Source organism: Parasteatoda tepidariorum, chromosome 3, assembly GCF_043381705.1.
Source record: "Parasteatoda tepidariorum isolate YZ-2023 chromosome 3, CAS_Ptep_4.0, whole genome shotgun sequence".
NCBI lineage: Eukaryota > Metazoa > Arthropoda > Arachnida > Araneae > Theridiidae > Parasteatoda > Parasteatoda tepidariorum.
Window position 1 is genome coordinate 55,580,659 of NC_092206.1, and position 20,585 is coordinate 55,601,243.

General features: G+C 28.8%; 1 protein-coding gene across 1 annotated transcript in view; it reads right to left on the reverse strand.

Annotated features, from left to right (window-relative positions):
- The window catches only part of LOC107452261 (cadherin-like and PC-esterase domain-containing protein 1), a 250,281-nt gene that overhangs the window by 58,179 nt on the left and 171,517 nt on the right, over nucleotides 1-20,585 (reverse strand). Inside the window, exons 8-10 of the mRNA XM_043040510.2 lie at nucleotides 18,320-18,500; nucleotides 12,381-12,558; nucleotides 5,015-5,208 (exon numbers count right to left, since the gene is read on the reverse strand). Of these exons, the coding sequence (XP_042896444.1) occupies nucleotides 5,015-5,208; nucleotides 12,381-12,558; nucleotides 18,320-18,500 (553 nt within the window). The remainder of the gene's footprint in view (nucleotides 1-5,014; nucleotides 5,209-12,380; nucleotides 12,559-18,319; nucleotides 18,501-20,585) is intronic.

Here is a 20,585-nt window from a genome sequence, read left to right on the forward strand (position 1 = left end):
TGCAAAATATAATTTCAATCCAACTATGATCCAAGCAATTAAATTTGTAAGGTCACGTGAGGCGAATTTCACCCGCATGAAAAAAAAAAAACGTGAAAAAATAATATTAAGGATACGAAAAGGGTTCGTAGACAACAAATAAAAAAAGAAAAAGCTCGTTTTTTATTCAAAATTAAAGCTTATAACTACTGCCGAATCGTTATAAAACGTAATTTTACTTAAAAAAAAAGGAAATGACGAAAAATGATGCCAAAACGATAAGTAGAAAAATAAACTCGATTAATAACTGAATATCGATCCCGCGTTTGCTACGCGAAGTTCAAAATCAGTTGTATCCAAAACAAGTCCCTTTGAAATACCTAATACTCTGAAAATGAATACAATTTCCACCAAAACCCTTCAGTAATCACTCTTATCATACATATTAATCCAAAGAATGAAAATGATATAATGGTTCTCAAAGCAATAAAGATTATCAAAAATCGTTTGCACGAGTATCGATTTCCGGTTCGAATAATGAAGTTCTAATCGAATGCATAGCGGAGACGCCACCTTTTCTAAGAGCTCCTGAATTTTAAATCAGTTAAATCTCACGAAGAGCTATCAGCGTCAATCTGGATCAGGAAAAATAGGACAAATAAAAAGAGAGGGCTGCTGACGAATTCGCAACAATAGATGGGGAAGAGAGAGAGACATTCAGACGTCCTAGCCTTTCCTTATCGACCGCATCGAACAGTTGAGCAAGTGTTCTGCCAAGTGCTGGGGTGAGAGTTACAGACTTTTTGGGGTTTTCGCTTAATTACGAAGTCAAACAAACTTCGCCAATGAATTCCAAACAAGGGGGATTCGCCCTACTGTCACTTCCGCTTTTAAATGACATCAGAGAACGTAGCTGAAGCTTCACTTTTTTTTACTTTGTTTCTTTTCTCATTAAATTTCGGTTTTCTTTCAAATGCTTGTACAAAAGACTTCTATCCATTGTTTAGAATTAGGATGTTCTTCTGTACTTTTAACATCCAGAAATATTAACTTGAAACGGTGTAAATTAAGTTTATTTATGACATATTTTTATGACAGCAAGTAAAACCCGAAGTTTTATTTTCTTTACACTAATAAAAATTTTAACTGTAAGAATGGATTTAATAACATCCGATCAGTAAAGTTGTAAAAACTTAAGTGCAAAGAGTAAATCATGTGTTGAATAAAGTAAAGAAAAATATTAAAAATATTTTACAGATAAAAGTGTGGTTATACATAACTAAAGATTTTCCTAAATATATCTACATTTTGATAACTATAATATTTATCTAATAAAAAAATGTTGAATGTATTTCAATTTTCTAAAGTAAAGTAAATTTACGCAAATCATATATTAAATGAAATAAAAAAATTTTTAATGGTTAAAACATTTTAAATATAAATAAAAAGATAACAACTAATTTAAAGAATTTCCTTAATGCATCTACCTTTCATTAAATTTAACGTTTATCCGTAACGTAAATAATTTTATGAAACATAGATGTGGTGAATGCGTTTTAATTTTTAAAAGTTATTTATCAATTAATGTGCAATAATATTAATATGTAATAATATTAATATAAAATTCCGCAATAATAAAAAACATTAAGAATTACGCGTATTTTAAGCATATATTTTGAGTGACGATTTATAATTAAAAGTTAATTTTATAATATTTTAAATTATAATACAGATAAAGTAAACGCTTTTTTTTAAAAAAAAAGTATTTACAAGATATTATGCATATGACAAAATAAAAACCGTAAAAATAGCAATGCAGAGCTCAATTTTAAAAGTACAGGAAAAATTCAATAAAAAATTTAAGATTAATTTTCTTCTCTGTAGAAGAAAAATGTAAAAAAAGGAAGCACAAGAATTATGCCATGTCTATTAGTACAAGAATTATGTGCTTGATGATGATAAGTTTATGTAAATAATTATCACGTTTTAATGTAACACCGACGTTACCATTTAATTATAAATTTAATAATTCACAGATACAAAATGTATAAAAAAAAAGAAAAAAAAATGGTGAGTTTATATCGATTTTAAAAGTTTACTATTAATTAAATTGTAATTACGAAGATTTAATATGAAATATAAACTATAAAAGGAAGGAAAATATTAAGAACTATCAAAGGATGAAGACAAGTTATTAAAAAAAGAAAAGAAAATCAAATAATAATGATACTAAATAAATATAATAATGCTATTTAATCAATAGAAAAGAACAATATCAAATATCAACAAAAAACAATAATGATATCAAATCAATAAAAATAATATTGTTTTATTCATTAAGCGTACATTCATAATTTTACGCAATTCATTTTTGAAACTTAGAATTGAGTTTATGTATTTGATAATAAAAAGAAAACGCAATTCTGATGGTGCAATTATTTTTTAAAAGATTACAATTTCAATATTAAATAGATCATTAAAAGTGTACACCATGTTTTACAACATTATACAAAATTACAAACATTAATTAAAAATTAGCATCATTAACAATGGTTCAAGCAACATTCGTTTCTATTGTGTTCGTTTTCTGCTATGTTCTTCTTCGATACAGAATTGTATGATAAAATATTGCGGCAGATAAAATTCACGAAATACTCCTATTTTGAAAGAAAAATATTTCGCTTATGCCACTTTTCATATTTTCGGTAAGATGAGATTAAATTTTTCTTTTCATCATTTTAAAATGTTTTATCCGAATTAACTTTTCCAAGAAAAGTAATTGATCGGTCAGAAATCAAATTGCATTTTCCCGCATAAGTTCTACCATTGGCTGCATTTTTTTAATGAATAAATTGAACTAAGTTTCATCTTCAATGTCATTTTTTTTTCGTTTGTGTAACTTTAAATTCGTTTTTTTCTCTTTTCAATTTTGGTAAAATTTGTTTCCCAGGAAGAAAAAAAAAGAATTAAATAAAAGGAATGGATTTAATTTTCTACTCTGGAATATTCATTTCAAAATCAAAGTTGAATGTTTTCTTTTAGTTTTTTCTATATGTATTTAAAATTGAATGAGATTTGTTAGCATTAGAGTTTAAAAAAAAATGTAATCAATACTTTGTTTGCATTTCAATTACTTGCTGTAATTGTGTACAAATTAATATCGAAAATATTTAATTGAACTCACAGTAAATCATTAAAGTAAAAAAATTAAAATGAAAAAGATTGCATACCACCCATTAAATTAATTTTTGTTAATTATAATGTACCTACATATTCCAAAGAAAGTGTCCGTAAGGGGAAATGTCCAAAAAATGTCCGAATGTTCTTCCCAAGTCATTTTGATTTAGAGTGTAAAAATCAATTAAAGTGTACTTGTTAGAGTTAGCTTTATAACGCTAATTAATTCAAGAAATGTTTATAATTAACACTGGTTACAATTAATTTCGGAATAAACCTATGATAAATTAATAAAAATGTTTTCAATAGAAAAAGATTGAAAAATTTTATCTTTTGATACTTAAAGTTGAAATGGTGACTTGACGATCCCATAGATGTTGTTGGTTCGGTAAAGATTGAATTTTTTAAATGCTTTTGGTACTTGAAATTCTTAGATGTTGATACTTGAATTGTGAAATTCTGTAATGTTGATGATAAGTAGATTGAAATTTCTTATATGCTGTTGACACTTGATTGAAATTCTGAAATATTGTTGATACTTAGATTGAAATTCTTATATGTTGTTGATACTTAGAATCAATGTCTTAAATGCTGTGAATTATTAGATTGAAATTGTTGAATGCTGTTGATAATTAGATTGAAATTCTTAAATGTTGTTGATACTTGAATGACATTTCTTCAATGTCGTTATTGACAAGTAGTTAGATTGAGTTCGTTAGAATAGTTGCCAGAAAATTTTAAGTATTCCTGTTCGTAGGCCAATGTTAATCTGATTATTAATGTAAATGGTAATTTATATTAGTCCTTACATTCGAATGTTTCTAATGCATTCATTTGTAAAAAGAATAAAAGAGTAGAGTTAAATTTAATTTTTGCTATTCAAAATTAAAAATGATACAGTTGCTTACAGTTCATATATATTGTTTTACTTATTTTCGTTCTTCATACCTTACAGGCTTGTGAGATCAATACAATCAAACGACTAATAAACAATACAAGCACATAGAAGAATCACGAAGCACATATTAGAAAAAGAAAGTACAGAGATACATTCAAGGTTATGGCGGTATTTCAACTTATTGCCTTCACGCTTTAAAACATTTGGTGCGTGACTCCGCTCAGCTACCGATAGTTTATTGTTTTAAATTTACGGGACAAACTACGCTTTCCAAGTTACAACATTTGGTCCTTCTTTCTTACATTTCCTACAATTTTGTGAGTTAAAAAGGAAAGCGCGCAATTCAACTAGTCATAAAAACATTTTTTTTGCAGAAAAATAACAATATTTCTCTTAAAGCTGCGGAGGTTTAAAGGACGGAGCACTTGTATCTATCTCAATGAGGTGACCCAGGTTCGAATCTTAGCGATGGCAGGTAGTTATGAAATCCCCTCCCTGCTTGCATCGACCAAAATGCTCACGTAAAATATCCTCATTGGTAAACGGTTTATTGGTTAGAATTCCCTATCGTTAGGTTAACCATGGAAGGTTTTCGTGGTTTTACTGTCCATTTAATGCAAATGTGGGTTGTTATTATCAAAAAAGGTCTCTACGAAGCCCAGTTTGTCTCATTGCTTGATCCAGGAGTTCCCTTGTCAACAGGGTTGGGTTCAAAATTGGTAAGGCTACAGAGCTGATATGTCATAAGACATAGATAGATATATACTGTTATTCAGCGCAGATTATAAAATAAAATATTACAATGCAAAAATTAAAAGTTTTTAAAAGCTATTTTCGCCATTTTTTTAATCAATGCAATTTGTGTTTTGAAACAGTGATCTTAACTCTTTTTATATTACTCCTTTTTTTAACTTTACTAAAATTTACGACTTTCATAAAAACTTAGCAAGGCTATCTTACTTGAATCGCCTGCCTTTGCCAAGTCCACTAATCACGTCTTCAGTTGGCGATGACATGAGACCGAGCTCAGCCAACAAAAGAAGATGTACGATTGTCTCATGTACATGATGAATTGCGGATGTGACCGCCTCGAAACCATGGTTCTTTGATACGTACTGCCAGAACTGAGAAAGAGGCCAAGTTCTTCCAGGAATCTAAATAAATAAACAATAAGAGGCATCGTCAATGTATGAGGTCATTTTCAGTTATGATTATTTAAAAATATTATGATTATTCAGGAAGTAATCTTCAACTTCTCATTTATTAAATAGAATGTCATGACATAATAGGCATTGCTTATTTCCTACCTTTTAAAATTTCTCTAATTTCACAATTTCATTTTTAATCACTCTTAATCCAAATATAATTAAATTTAATCAATTTTTTAATTTATATCACATTTTATAAAAAAACGAATGTAAATATTTTATTCTTTTCTTAACAAACAATGTAACGAATAACTTTTTAGTTCAATGCAAATGTATGTATGTTTATGCATTTATGCACTGTCGCGATTATTTGTCTATCAAAATCTATTTTTTCGCGAATTTCTCTCATGAGCTGCTTTATTTCTCTAACCGCAAAAATGTTTTAAATACAAGGGTTATATTAAATTCTCACGATCTTTTTGGTGATTAAAATGTAGCCAGATTATTTAAAATTCAATATTTTTATAATATTAATAATTTGATAACTCGAGGTTATCACTACGAGGCTCTTTGAACTTTGAAGTTAAATCAGCTAAACGAACCGATACGTTTTTCTTTATTTATATGAAAATTCCTAGCATCCAAAATTTTTAAACATCATTATTTTTTTGTTAGTAACATTCAAAGACAGTTAGTTCGCTTAAAAAACTTCCAAATGAAAATAAGTTCAGAAAAGAAAAACATTTAAAATAGCCCAGGGCGGACATTTTTTTCCAAATAAATGAATTTTTTTGAATTTCTTTGTGTTCTTTGAATGCAAAAATATCTACGAAATATTTTTGAAAAGATTAAGAATTTAAAAAAAAAATTGATAATTCTGAGTTTTGATTCTAACAGAAAATAATGAGCTTTAAAAAAAGCATTTAATTGTTTTGAATAAAAAATGCCATGCTTTAATTTTTTTTAGCATTTGCATTAATTTCCAATTAAATTAGGAGAAATTCAAATTAAAAATCTATATTTTTAATTTTTATTACTTGTAAAAAACTTATTCATTAAAAATCTAAAATATTCATTTTAATTATTTGAAAATAAACTAATACTGTATCCAAAATGCACAGATTTCAAATTTTATATAGTTATCTTTTACAATTGATGTATATCGTTTAAAAGCCAAAAAATTATTATATTGAAAAAGCATTCTAATCTTAGTCCTTTCCGATGCAGTGTTGCCAGTCTGGCAGCACTTTTCAAAAAAATATTGCGAACTACCAAAAACTATTCGCTTCTAAACGTTCACTATTTTTTAAACATAATGGAGTGCAAGTACATCCCGTTTTTTTGAATTCATGGACTACGATTGTAATTGCAATGTGCTACCTATCTAAAATTTTCAATCAAAATTTTCAACGCCAGAAAGAGTTAAGCATCATTTTAAGTTGTTATGTAGGAAACCAACAACAATATAGATAAATATTGAAGAGTGATCACTTGAAGCATGAGAGAGAGCGACACATATTTATTTTCTACCGCGAAAATGATAACGCTTACTGCTCTTACACATACAGCGCCACTTTACGGCAATAAACGTTACAACTCATTAGGATTACGATTTCAGCACTTTTTTTTATTCTTTTATTATTTTTGATTGAATTCATTATTGTTGCTGTAATATTTATTGTTATTTTTCGTTTTTAATTACTTGGATGCTTTTTTATAGTATGTTGAACATATATGAAAAGACAAAATTGATTTATTTCTTAGATCTTGAAGTAACTTTCGATTAAACTATATTTTAACTTGTCATTCTAATTTTTACTATTTTTAAATTCATTTTCATGTGTAATTTATATATTACATATTTACCCGTTCACATCAAGCACATCAAGTTACCATCAACGCATCAACATTCATCATAACTCATTTAATAGGAGAATAAGTACGAATAAGTTTTATTTTTTTACAGTTATTATTTAAATGTTTTTGTGTAAATTATTAATCTAGATTTTTCTTTCTCGATTTATAACAGAAAAAATAAAAGCAAACATGCCACACTAAATTGTAGAATATTTAATCTTTAAATCCTTAACACTAACAAAAGATTTCTTTTTAAAGTTTATAGAGGAACTAGGGCAAAAAGAAGCTCTTGAAAATACATTGTTGTGACATCACAATGGAATTATTCGTCTATGAATCAATTCAACGCATTTACACATGCGTTAAGTGCTTCCAACTTAGTTGCCAACTGTGTTAAGTGTTGCCAACTTAGTTGCCAACTGTGTTAAGTGTTGCCAACTTCAATTTGTGATTTTAGTGACACTATAGTTTTTTAGACTAATTTCGCATAAATGTAAATTTTTTTCATTATTTTTAATGTCGACAATTTGAAAGTATTTTCTTGTTTTACCACAATGTCAGACTATGCAATGTGGAAGCTCAAAGCGGCAAGTTCGAGAGGGTGACCAAGTGGGTCGCCAACGGCTCGTGAAATTATAATGAACTAACTAATCAACATAGATTGAAATTTGAATTAAATTTGAAAAAAACCGCGAGGATCATAACATTTAGCTCTTCCAATCTCTTCTTAAATACAATCATAATATTCAGCTCGATTTTAAAATGAAGAAATATCTATAATTAACGATAGCTAGAGTCGTGATGACTCAGGGAATAGAGTGCTCGCCTTCAAATGAGGTGAACCGGGTTCGAATCCCAGCAATGGCTGGCCAATACGAATTCCGCATCCGGCTTGCACCGACCACAGTGCTGACGTAAAATATCCTCAGTGGTAGACGGATTGTTGGTTAGAGATCCCTTGCGGTCAAGGTAACCGTGGGTGGTTTTCATGAATTTCCTCTCCATGTATCACAAATGCGGGTCAGTTCCATCAAAAAGTACTCTATGAAGGCAAATTTCTCCAAATACTTGATCCAAAAGTTCCTTTGTCTTCAGGCTTAGGTTCAAAATTACGAGGCTACGGAGTTCAACATGGGTAGTGGTAAACTCAAAATTGGGTCGGCTGCTCCACGACGGTTATAAAATAAAATAAAATTAACGATAGATAGGAATAGAAATATATGTAAAATAGCGAAAACTCCTATAAATTACAAGCTGTTACAAAATATAAAATACCAATAGAACATAAAGACTTGTTCAAGAATTCTTGAAAGAACTGAAAAAATTAGAGAAAATTCGAATTTAAAAATGTTAAATAAATAATAGACTAAAAAGATCGATAATAGCAGAAGTGAGCAATTCACACTTTAACTGAGAAAAAGAATTCGAAATGGGAATTCAAAAAAGTAATTTTAAAAGTCATACTTACGTCATACGGAATTATTCAAGAAAAGAATGAATGCGATTTTCCATATGTATGTTCCTCGTGTATTTTATAAATATACAATTGCAATGCTTTTAACATGTATTTTGTTCATTGTACATTTAAATATGCATTTATTTGCATATTTCTCATAGTATCTGGATATAAAATCACTCGTAGCGGGAATTTATTTTAGAATTTTCAAGCTAAATCTCTACTCAAAATTAAAGTTTGTGTTTTGCAGTTAGGGTTAAGTAAATGTTACTGCCGAGCTGGTGGGTGGTATGAAAATTTTACAAACAACAATAAAATATGTAAAAGTGGGCGTAAGTTTGCTTATTCCTGAGGGAAATATTATTTGAGAAAGCCAAATTTTCTTCGGAAGAAAATATTTTAGATCAATTTTTTTTATTATAAAGTTAAGAGCTTTAAAAATTTCATTTCCTGTAATCCCAAGTTAGATTTATTTCATTTGAAAGGAAATTGGAATATAAAAAAAGTCGAGACATTAATTCAAATATTTATACACACTTACGTAACTTAAACTTCATAACGGTTTTTAATTACTAGGTTTAGGCTTATAATGTATTCTAGTTGTTTTAAACTTTTTAATTTCTTGACAGAGAATTTTTGTACTTTAAGCTGTAAATAGCTTATTTTGCGTTGTAAAATGTAGTATCTATTATAAAAACTATTAGAACGGTTAAAATAAATTATGCGAAAAAGTAGACAATATTAATGTCAATAAGGGCCATGGAAATTTTCTTTTAATGTACTGTTTAACTTTTCCTCCATTATATTTTATATGATTATAAAACAGAAAACTCCAAATAACAGGATGGTACAGGGGTTAGCATGCTAACTTTTTAATGAGTATCTTCGGGTTTGGTTCCAGGGAGTGACTTATTAGTTATTTATTCATACTTTTTTACCATGTTTTCTTCTATAAACATTTATAGTAAATAGTGGTACTATCTTCATTGCCAGTATTTTTTTTACCAATCATTTTCTGTGTTATGGTTTTTATAGTGTAGATGGTAACTATAATTTAACGATTGATTTGATTTCATAATCATATAGAATGAAAATAAAGATAGAATTCTAATTGCAAATGCATACAGAATTAATAAAATCTACGTTATTTAAAAAAAAATTAATTACGGTTTGGATTTAAAGAATCTTTCTACGAAAATCTTCATTATTGATGAAAATAATTTTTAACTCTCATTTTTGTTACAACCAAATATTCTCTCTACCAAAAAAAAATTTTTTTTTAAGAGATTTTAATAAATTTAATAAAGCGAGAAAATAAACCTAATAAAGGAAATACTTTTGATAAGTTTTTCTTTTCTTTAAGTATCGGGGCGCGAATAATGATGCATAATAAACTTCAATTACTACAGAATTGTTTCGCTTCAAAGGGTTTTTAAAAATCTATTAAAGGAAAGTTTTTCCTCACTCAAGAGGATGTCTCATTAAAATTATCACCTTCTAAAAAATTTCAACGTTTTTCCTTTTATTAATATGTTTTTTTTAAACTAAAAAATAAGGTGATCCTAATTAAGAAAAAGCACGAATCAAATTATATAACAAAAGTTAAAAGCATCTAATTGAAAATGTTGCAAAGTTCAAGATATGTGCATAAATCATTTAAAATAGTTGTTAGTTTTTAAAAATTTGTGCATAAGATGTCGCAAAATTTTGTCTTGATTTTTAAATTTCATATAGAATATAACAAAAACAAATTGTGTAATAAAACTTAAGCCTAAGCAATCAGACTTTATACTTCCAATAAGCAAAATGAACCACATCAATTTACCATATTTTAACTTAATAATAGATTCTAAGCCTAAGTAACCATATTTTATACTTCCAATAAGCAAATGAACCATCTCAATTTACCATATCTTAACTCAACAGTGGATTCTAAGCCTAAGTAACCATATTTTATAATTCCAATAAAGAAATGAACCATCTCAATTTACCATACCTTAGCTCTAATGTAGATTACTACCTTACTATTATTAACTTATTATTATAGGCTGCATATTATTATTAACATAATTAACTATTTTTTGCCTTCATCATAATGCAAAAAGTATTAACGGTGATTTAGCTCAGCAGAGAAATTAAGCCCATGTATATACAAATATCCTCTTAGCTATAAAGTTAATAGAAATCTTAATTAAGTATAGATTATATACTCGTATAACAGTTTTCATTTTAAGCAAGGTTTGCGGATGTTTATCCTTCGAGTAAAAAAGTTTTGATATGCATGCCATTTACGCATGCCATTACGCATCACACATTAAAGAAAAAAAAACGATGTTATTATTACATGTGATGTCGAATTTCAGTAATCAGTTTCTAACGCCCTCTGTTTGCGACGATTCTGTCTTTTTTCGATTGTTTATTCGCCCTTCCAAAAAGTTTTCTGAACTCTAATGTGTTCATTTGCCAATAATACATTTTTAAAACAGTCACCTTTTTTATAAAATAGTCAGCAGTTTTCTAAAAAAATAGCTTTTTAGCAGTTTTTTTGTTTCTGTTTTATTAGCAAATAGACGCATTTGAGCCGCTAGTGGTGGCCTTGCTTTACAATAAAAAATACTCAACTGAATTCAGAAATGTACTCACTCGTTTTTTGTAGTATTTAGGAGAATTCGTTATAGTGTATTAGTTTTCTATCAGTCGATAAATTCAACAGACTTAAGTAGACGAATTTGAGCCGCTAGTGGTGGCCCTGCTTTACAATAAAAAATTGTCAACTGAATTCAGAAATGCACTCACTCGTTTTTTGTAGTATTTAAAAGAATTCGTTATAATGTATTAGTTTTCTATCAGTCGATAAATTTAACAGACTTAAGTAGACGCATTTGAACCGCTAGTGGTGACCCTGCTTTACAATAAAAAATTCTCAACTGAATTCAGAAATGCACTCACTCGTTTTTTGTAGTATTTAAAAGAATTCGTTATAGTGTATTAGTTTTCTATCAGTCGATAAATTTAACAGACTTAAGTAGACGAATTTGAGCCGCTAGTGGTGGCCCTGCTTGACAATAAAAAATTCTCAACTGAATTCAGAAATGCACTCACTCGTTTTTTGTAGTATTTAAAGAATTCGTTATAGTGTATTAGTTTTCTATCAGTCGATAAATTTAACAGACTTAAATAGACGAATTTGAGCCGCTAGTGGTGGCCCTGCTTCACAATAAAAAATTCTCAACTGAATTCAGAAATGCACTCACTCGTTTTTTGTAGTATTTAAAAGAATTCATTATAGTGTATTAGTTTTCTATCAGTCGATAAATTCAACAGACTTAAGTAGACGAATTTGAGCCGCTAGTGGTGGCCCTGCTTTACAATAAAAAATTCTCAACTGAATTCAGAAATGCACTCACTCGTTTTTGTAGTATTTAAAAGAATTCGTTATAATGTATTAGTTTTCTATCAGTCGATAAATTTAACAGACTTAAGTAGACGCATTTGAGCAGCTAGTGGTGGCCCTGGTTTACAATAAAAAATTCTCAACTGAATTCAGAAATGCACTCACTCGTTTTTTGTAGTATTTAAAAGAATTCGTTATAATGTATTAGTTTTCTATCAGTCGATAAATTTAACAGATTTAAGTAGACGAATTTGAGCAGCTAGTGGTGGCCCTGCTTTACAATAAAAAATTCTCGACTGAATTCAGAAAAGTACTCACTCGTTTTTTGCAGTATTTAGAAGAATTCGTTATAGTGCATTAGTTTTGTACCAGTCGATAAATTTAAAAAAAAAGATGAAATTCAAAATATGATGTAACAATAAAGCATAATTTAGCTTGCTCGAAAATCAGAAAAATTAAATGAAAGAAGACCTTTTTGAAATTCTTGCTCTCATTATATCGGTGATACACGATGCCTTGTGAGTGGACATAAGCTCTGAGGGGCAGCATCGACGTCACCAAAACGTAGAGTCGAATACTGACGGGTTGTCCGAACACGTTGAAGGGACTGTTCACCATCTGCTGAGCGACTGCTCTTCGTCTGCTGAATCTGAAACAACAATAGTTTTGTCACTTACTCAACTTATATTTATATTTTACTCTGATACACCAAGGCAATTAATTCATTAATGGTTATTAAGTGTTTACAAAAAGTTTGTGATAATTTAAAGAATGTACGAGTTGAAAAATAAATGTATTCAGTTACAATTGTCTAGAATCCTGTTACATGTCTTAGTCAAATTTTATTAAAATTTTAGTATTTTATATGTTTTAGAATTTGAGTATTTTTACTGTTACATACTTTTGTCACATACTGGTTACATTTAAAATTTAAAAAAAAAGATTATATCTGTAACAGAAAAGTTACAGAAAATGGTTGCAATTTTGTTTAAAAAGTAACACTTAAATTAGGTCCCCTTTGAATTTTCGAATTTTTTAAAGTGAGCTAAATTCTTTATTAATTCTATTACTTTATATTGTTTATTATCATAGTTGAGCGTTACAGATAAAGCAAGAAAGAAAGATCAACCTAGACGATTAACCCTTTGAGGCAGAATTTTCATTAAACATATTTTTAATATTTTTTTAATTTATTATTTTGCATTAATTTTGATCATATTAATTGAAATATGTTAGATTTAGCATTTTTAATAGTTTTTGGTTATGAAATACTGCATCGGACATCTGTGTCTTTTTCTGCGTTATAGGTAAAATCATTCAAACACGGCTCACTTCCAAACAATAAGTTTCAAAATTCACATTTATTTTGAGTTATTTAGATCTAAGAAAAACAGTTATTCATCAGTCATATTTTTTAAATTTACAGTGTCAATTATTGATAAATTTTTGAATAAGAATCAAAGAATTTCAATTCAGCATTTCAATTTCAGCTTATGCGACGATTAACGTGAATTTGTCTAGTAAAAATGAGCTCGACTACGTAAAGAATAAGCAAACTTTGTTTCAGTAGTTTTTATTAATGATTAAAATTATTTTAGTGCATTTCAGGATAAAAATTTACATGCCGGGCCATGAATGTAGGGATAAAAAATACAATATTCAATCGTAATTTTTGCTTGCCTTTGACATGTTAGACAATATATATTTCAAATCCTGTTAATTACATAATTACTATTTAATCGTTCTCTTATTATTAATATTCAGTTACAAAAATTAAAATTTTAAAAATAAATTGTCTTTAGCTGCGTTATTTTAAGTTTATTAACTCTTTGACGCAGAATTATTATTAAACAAATTTTTAATACTTTTTAATATTTTTTTGTATTAATTTAAGTGAAAATAAGAGAAAAATATTATAATTAGCATTTTAATTATTTATAGTTATGAAATACATTATTAAAAAACCAGTAATGTTCCTGCGTTAAGGGTAAAATCTTTCAAACATGGCTTTCCACACAATAGTTTTTTTTTTAAAATTTGACGTACTTGCTGTTATTTATATCCAAGAGAAACAGTAATTTATGATTGAAATTCCTATAGTTCACAAAAACAATTATTGATAATTTTTTTAATATGAATAAAAAAAAACCTTCCAACTACTTTTTTTGGATGTTATATTTTAGAACAAATATTGTTTGGAGAATCAGACAGGATGTTTTAAGTACCTATTAGACTTCTGTAATTAAAATAATGTCAAAGTATATTTTTACTAGCAATTGGGCTTCAGAAAAAATATGTATAAAACAGACATTGGTGTTCCATCTGCGCCAGCGAGTTAAAGTTTGGCATCCCCTAAAATTAAACGGTTAAAGCCTAAAGCATTCCCATCACATCCAACTTTAACTTTCTAAAACTCTCTAACTATTTCAAATCGTTTTTGTCCTGAAGTCAATATATACAATGTTTATTATTTTACGGACAACGCATCTTCACTTTTATTAAACATCAGTTTAGGGAAGACCCGGATTCAAAAAATGCATGAGACTAGAAAGCCTTCATCGGACAGGAGTTATTTAGCTTCTAGTTTTAATCTATTAAATTTGGCAATCCATACACTTAAAACGGATATTTATTTATTTCAAACTTGTCTTTATCGGTAACATAAACAGTCTTAGAGTGCGTGAAAATAATTACGAAACTGTATCATTTAGAGTTTTAAAGAACTTTGAAAAGTCACATTTTTTTACCACGCGTATATAAACTTGCCTTCGTGTATGTCTGTTCGGGTGGAATTTTGTAATCGATTTTAAACTAACTTCCCGACTAGCTACAGACTTCAAATTTGGCATATAGATCAGAATTAGATGACAATGTATGAAAATGAAGAGAAAGAAGACATACAAAGTAAAATAAAATTAAAATTAAAGAAAAATTAATAATTTCGCGATTGTCTTTTGTTGTCGATTCGATTATTTCAAATTAGTGTCACATGTCAGTTGAAAAGTTTTGAGTACAGTGAGTGAAAAAATTTACATTTTGAANAAACCCGTGCAGTTTCCAAAAAAAAAAAAAAAAAAAAAAAAATCAAAATCAAAAGTAATATTTTTAAAAACCACTTTTTTGTAGTGGAGAATAATAATTAAAAACCAAAAATTTGAAAAACGAAAAACTTGGTGCTTATGAAATACATAACAGTACATATACACATACATATACACATTTTCTTACTCACACACATGCACAGCCATATACACATCCCCATGTGCATCCTCATACACATGCATATACACAAACATATCCCACATACGCATCCACATTCAGATACAATTACAATTACAGATATACATACACATATTCTCATACACACACTAATATAACATTACTGTTATGTATTTCATGAACCACACTTTTCTTCGTTTTTCAAATTTTTGTTTTTTAATTATTATTCTCCACTACAAAAACGTGGTTTTTAAAAATATTACTTTTATTTTGATTTTTTTAGAGCTAAAAGACGGTCAAGAAAATTAAAGGGGAATAGAAAGTTGTTAAGATGATATAAAATACTAATTTACAAATGTCTCTATTATATCAAACTTATACATTTTTATGAGCTGTAAATTCTTGGAAATTATGATTTAAGAACTATTTTTAAATTCAAAAGAATAGTTTTAATTGAGAAGCCCGTACAACTCTCGACGAGTGCATGTAATAGAAATCGTGCGACCCTACATAAAATAAACAGATAGAACAGTACATCAAATATAGTTCGAAAACCTTGATATAGAATTATTCTTAAGATAACATTCTTCATAGAAATTATAACGGACACTCCCTTGCCTGCAATCAACAATGAGTTTCAATTCTGTTAAGCTGCTTTAAAAGAACTCAAAAGTAATTCTTTAGAAGAAAGATCATTCATCATTCTCCACTTTGAAAAATATCACTAATTCAATCAACTTGGCCAATACACATCACATCTAGCAACTAAATGGATAAAAGATGTCTTCTAATGAAACGTTTTTGTGTTCCTAAAAATAGGTTTTGTATTGATATTTATCAGTTTAATATTTTGTTTTAACTTTAAAATCAGGAAAAGTTAAGTCAATTTCCTTTAAGTTAGCGATCATATTGTGGCATTTTATCTGTAAATCTAGATTATTTATTAAAGCATTCCATCATTAGTGTTTGTAACATTTAAATAAAAGAATTTCTAAAATTTTTTGCTGACATAATGCCTATTTATCTTGTTTTTTACTAGCAGCCTGTGGCGACTAGCTTGTACTGAATCAAGCTGCACTGAAGATACAGTATTTATAAAAACAACTTTTATTTGAAACATCAACTAAGCACAAATAAATTGCAATTGGGTACTTGCACTTTATGAAGAAGATCACAGATGCCCACACATAAGACTTATGACATCAGCACCAGCTGATTGCTTATAAGCAAGATGGCATGTTAAAGTTTATCTAAGTTTCTCCACATAAGTTAGAATGTGAAGTTAATTAAATGCAGTGCCGTATCTCACATCAAAATTGCAGAAATATAGTTATTTCTCGTCTACGTCTTAACTTAGATTTATTATTTGCTTACATATTTTATTGTAACCATTATATATATTTATCTCGAAATAGAATGGAAAGAACAGTTACAAACGTAAACAAATGCCACGTTTCAAGAACCAATCAGGATCGAGATACCCACGCTACGTCACTTGCAATTATCCCATTCCCGTTACTGGTTAGTATACACCTTAAATACAAACAAACTAATCTCTACAAAAGTAAACCAACGAACCGACGTTCTAAAAATTTTCTCGTTCTTTTAAATTTTTTCTTGCTCACGTTGTTGATCTTGTTATATTATTTTTCTAAGATTGTTATTGTTAACTAGACATTTTCAGGGCTCTACACTTACAGATCGCTTCGCGTCTGTCTTGATAAAAACAAGTTAGCATTACTGTCTATACGGCTAATCATCTCGATAATTACAAAATATCTCAATGAATATTTTGTTACATTTTCTTATTATCTCATAAAGAACACATGGACAAAAATAGAGATTTCTATCTTGGTAAAAACGCGTTCCTTAGCTTTACGGTCAATTTAGCTGATTACCCCGATTATAACGCAATATCGAGATGAAACTTTTTTTAGTTTTATTTATATCTGATAAGGAACACATGGTTTAGTTTAGAGATTTGGGCGTTCTCGGTAAAAACGTTAATTTTGGATACATTAATTTTGGATTTTAGTACAAAACTTTTTTTCATTACAAATACTATTAATTTTAAATTTATCAGTTATATGTACTGAGAAAATAAGTATGGTCAAAACTTGAAGAATATGGTAAATTTTACTATGTTAATACTGTTGTGGGTACTGTTTTATGGAAACTCTAAAAATCGCGGTAATTTTTCCCAAAGTGCTTTGGTAATGATTTTGGTAAAAATAACAATAAAATATGGTTTTATAGTATGTGATAAAATTTTGCAAGTGTGATAAAATTTCGTTATCTTATCCAGATCCCTTACAGCATGGCATAAAAACCTTTTATTAGGTTAAATTTAGTTTTAAGTTTTGTATATTTAAAAAATATTTGACAATAAGAACTATAATTTTGAAAGCCAGAATTTCCAGTAAACTATTACCACATGAACGGAAAAATTACCAAATGAATGATTTAAATTAAATACCGTATATTTTGATTTTTATTACAAAAATTAGAGTTTATTTAACAGTAACCTCATTAACTGCTTATTATAACTGTAATTTTACCAGAAGTTTTGTCTTTAAGAAGTAACACGTTTTAAAAGCATATCTATAAACAAAATAAATACGTAAATTTAGATAACTTAAGGAATACTAATTTTGTGACTTATTCCACCTATGCTATCACGATCACGATAATCATTTAGATAATCTGACTTCGAGAATAAAAAATAATTAAGCATTGCAGAACATGCAATAAACTACGTTTTTGATCAGAGCTATAAGTTAGCAATTACTTCCTTGAAATATTAACTTGCATCCTACTGCTGCATATTTTTCTCTTAAAATTTTAAAAAGTATTCTAAAATTAAAAAATAAAGATACTGATTCATGAACATCATGCATTTTTTCTAAGGCCTTATTACCTACTAAGTTCTTCTTTCATTCGATGTCTGTCATGAAAACCGCAGTTAAATATAAATTAGGAAATAACCAAATAGCCATCATAACCATAAGAAATAACCAAACAACCATCATAACCATAAGAAATAACCATCATAACCATAAGAAATAACCCTCATAACCATAAGAAATAACCAAATAACCATAAGAAATAACCATCGTAACCTTAAAAGGAATTACCACCCAAATTTTTATACAATATGTCTGTTTTTTTCACTAACAATAATGAACACTTACTCATCGATCTCTGCTTGACCAACGGGTGAAAAAATATCAACCAATTTCGGACCAGATACAGATGTTTGAGGTTTCAGTAGCCATTGACTAGTATATCCTAAGGCCTCAGCTACATTCACAAATTCATGGAACTGTACAGGCAGAACAAAACATGGCGGAGCTGGTGGAACATGACTCAAAGCTGAAAAAAAATATAGATTATATTTTTGTTGGTTGATTAAATATCAACAGTTTAACAAGCAAATGTCGATTAATTACTATATATCCTTCAGGTTAGCAAATAAATCTTTTGATGCAAAAAAGAAGCAAAAACGAAGAGAAAGACCCTACGTTTTCATAATGTTTACATAAAATGATTTGATTAAGTATGTATTCTCTAGTTCCAAGCGATATCGGAGTTTTAATATCACGATATTCTCAGGAAATATGTATTTTTAAGATATATCGTGAGCAGGATATTTATTTAACTAATTTACATAATTTTTACATGGTCAATAGTTTTGATACTCAAGTAATACTTATTAACATTTACGATATTATCGTATTCGATACTTACAGCTACCAGTAACTACCGTTTTGACATTTATCGTAAGAGATTGTATTAACAATGTTAGAATACTTTTTATGATACTTTTTAAGGCTCTGCAGATCTATTAGAACATCTGCAGATTTAAAAAACAAGTCTAAAATATTACTGAGTGGAGGAAAAAAAAAGATTTTTAAATCCTATGTACAGGTTTCAGGTTCTTAACAAAAGGTTTTACGAAACTTAACAAAAGATTTCAGGTTCTTAACAAGTTTCAGGTTCTTAGCAAATTTTGTTTGGTAGTCTGCAGACATATTTTCTCTGCAGACACACAGATTTTTTCTGCATATATGGAAAAGAAATGTTATGATTTTCCAAAACTGCAAATATTGCTCTTCCGTTAAATGAATTTTAAATAATAAAGAATTACTGTTGTAAAATTTCAACTATTTCACTAATATTAAAGAGTAAAATATTTTTTTAAACAAAATAACAAATTTTATAACAAATAGTCTCTGTCTGCTAAAATTCAGGAAGATTATGCTGCAGATCGATACTGCAAATTGTGCAACCGGGTGTATCAGTGTTACTATAGGATTACTTATAACAAATTATAGGTATGAAAAATTTGAAAGACCAAATAAAATATGAATACAGAGTTTACCTATCAGGTGTCCAAAAATTGTGAAACGATTTAAAGGGGAATGAGAGGAGGCAGAAATATAACGTTTGCTACATTTTACTTTGGAAACTGGATATTATGTTTATGAATTTGCCAAATTAGTTACAATGTTCGACAAAAGATGACGCTACGGAGTGAAAAAAGTTTAAAAACAATGAGCTCTGAGACGTGTCTAACTATTTTAATTGAAAATATTTACATTCATTTTCTCCTCAGATAGCAAGACGCTGTCTTCAAGTAATAGTTATTTTGAAAGCATTACCTTATAGCTTTTACTGATCGGTAGCGCCATCGTTTGACAATTTGTGAAACTTATTTTGAAAATTTGATAAGCCTTACTGGTTTCCCAAGCAATATGCAACAGACTATACGCTTCAACCTCCATACACATCTTTCTTTAATCAACAGAGACAACTAGTAAATTTTAAAATTACGTCACTACAGCATCAGTCACTTAGTTTATCTAACCTGTACCAAGCGCTGTTAAGTACTGATTACGAGATTCGAATAACTGTATTAATTCAGTGATCTAAATCATTTATAAACAAATTCGAATCTATAATTTGGATTGGTAATTAAATAGCTTTAATCCGAACTGTTTTAAGCCGAACAGCTTTAAAATAAAATAAAATCTAAACTCCTGTTTGTGAAAATTGCAACACCATGAAGGAATCGTCATAATTGAATGAAATTTAATACACAGTTGAGTGGTAGTGGTACAAATAAATGATTAAACTTTCAAAGCAAACAAACAATAACAAGAGATCGAAATCAGTATTTTGTGTAGCCACCACGCACCGCAATAAACGCTACTACACGACGTGGCACGGAGTGAAGCAAATTTTGAATGTCTGTCTGAGGAAGAGCATTCCATATAGTTTGTATGCGTACCCAAAGTTCGTCTGTAGAAGCCACAGGACGAGGATCACGAGCGAAGCACCGACCAACGAAATGACACACATGTTCAATCGGTGACGTATCTGGGGAATACGCAGGCCAAGGAAGAAACTGTACCTGCCGCAATGCAAGGAAGGATTGAACAGTCCTAGCAATATGAG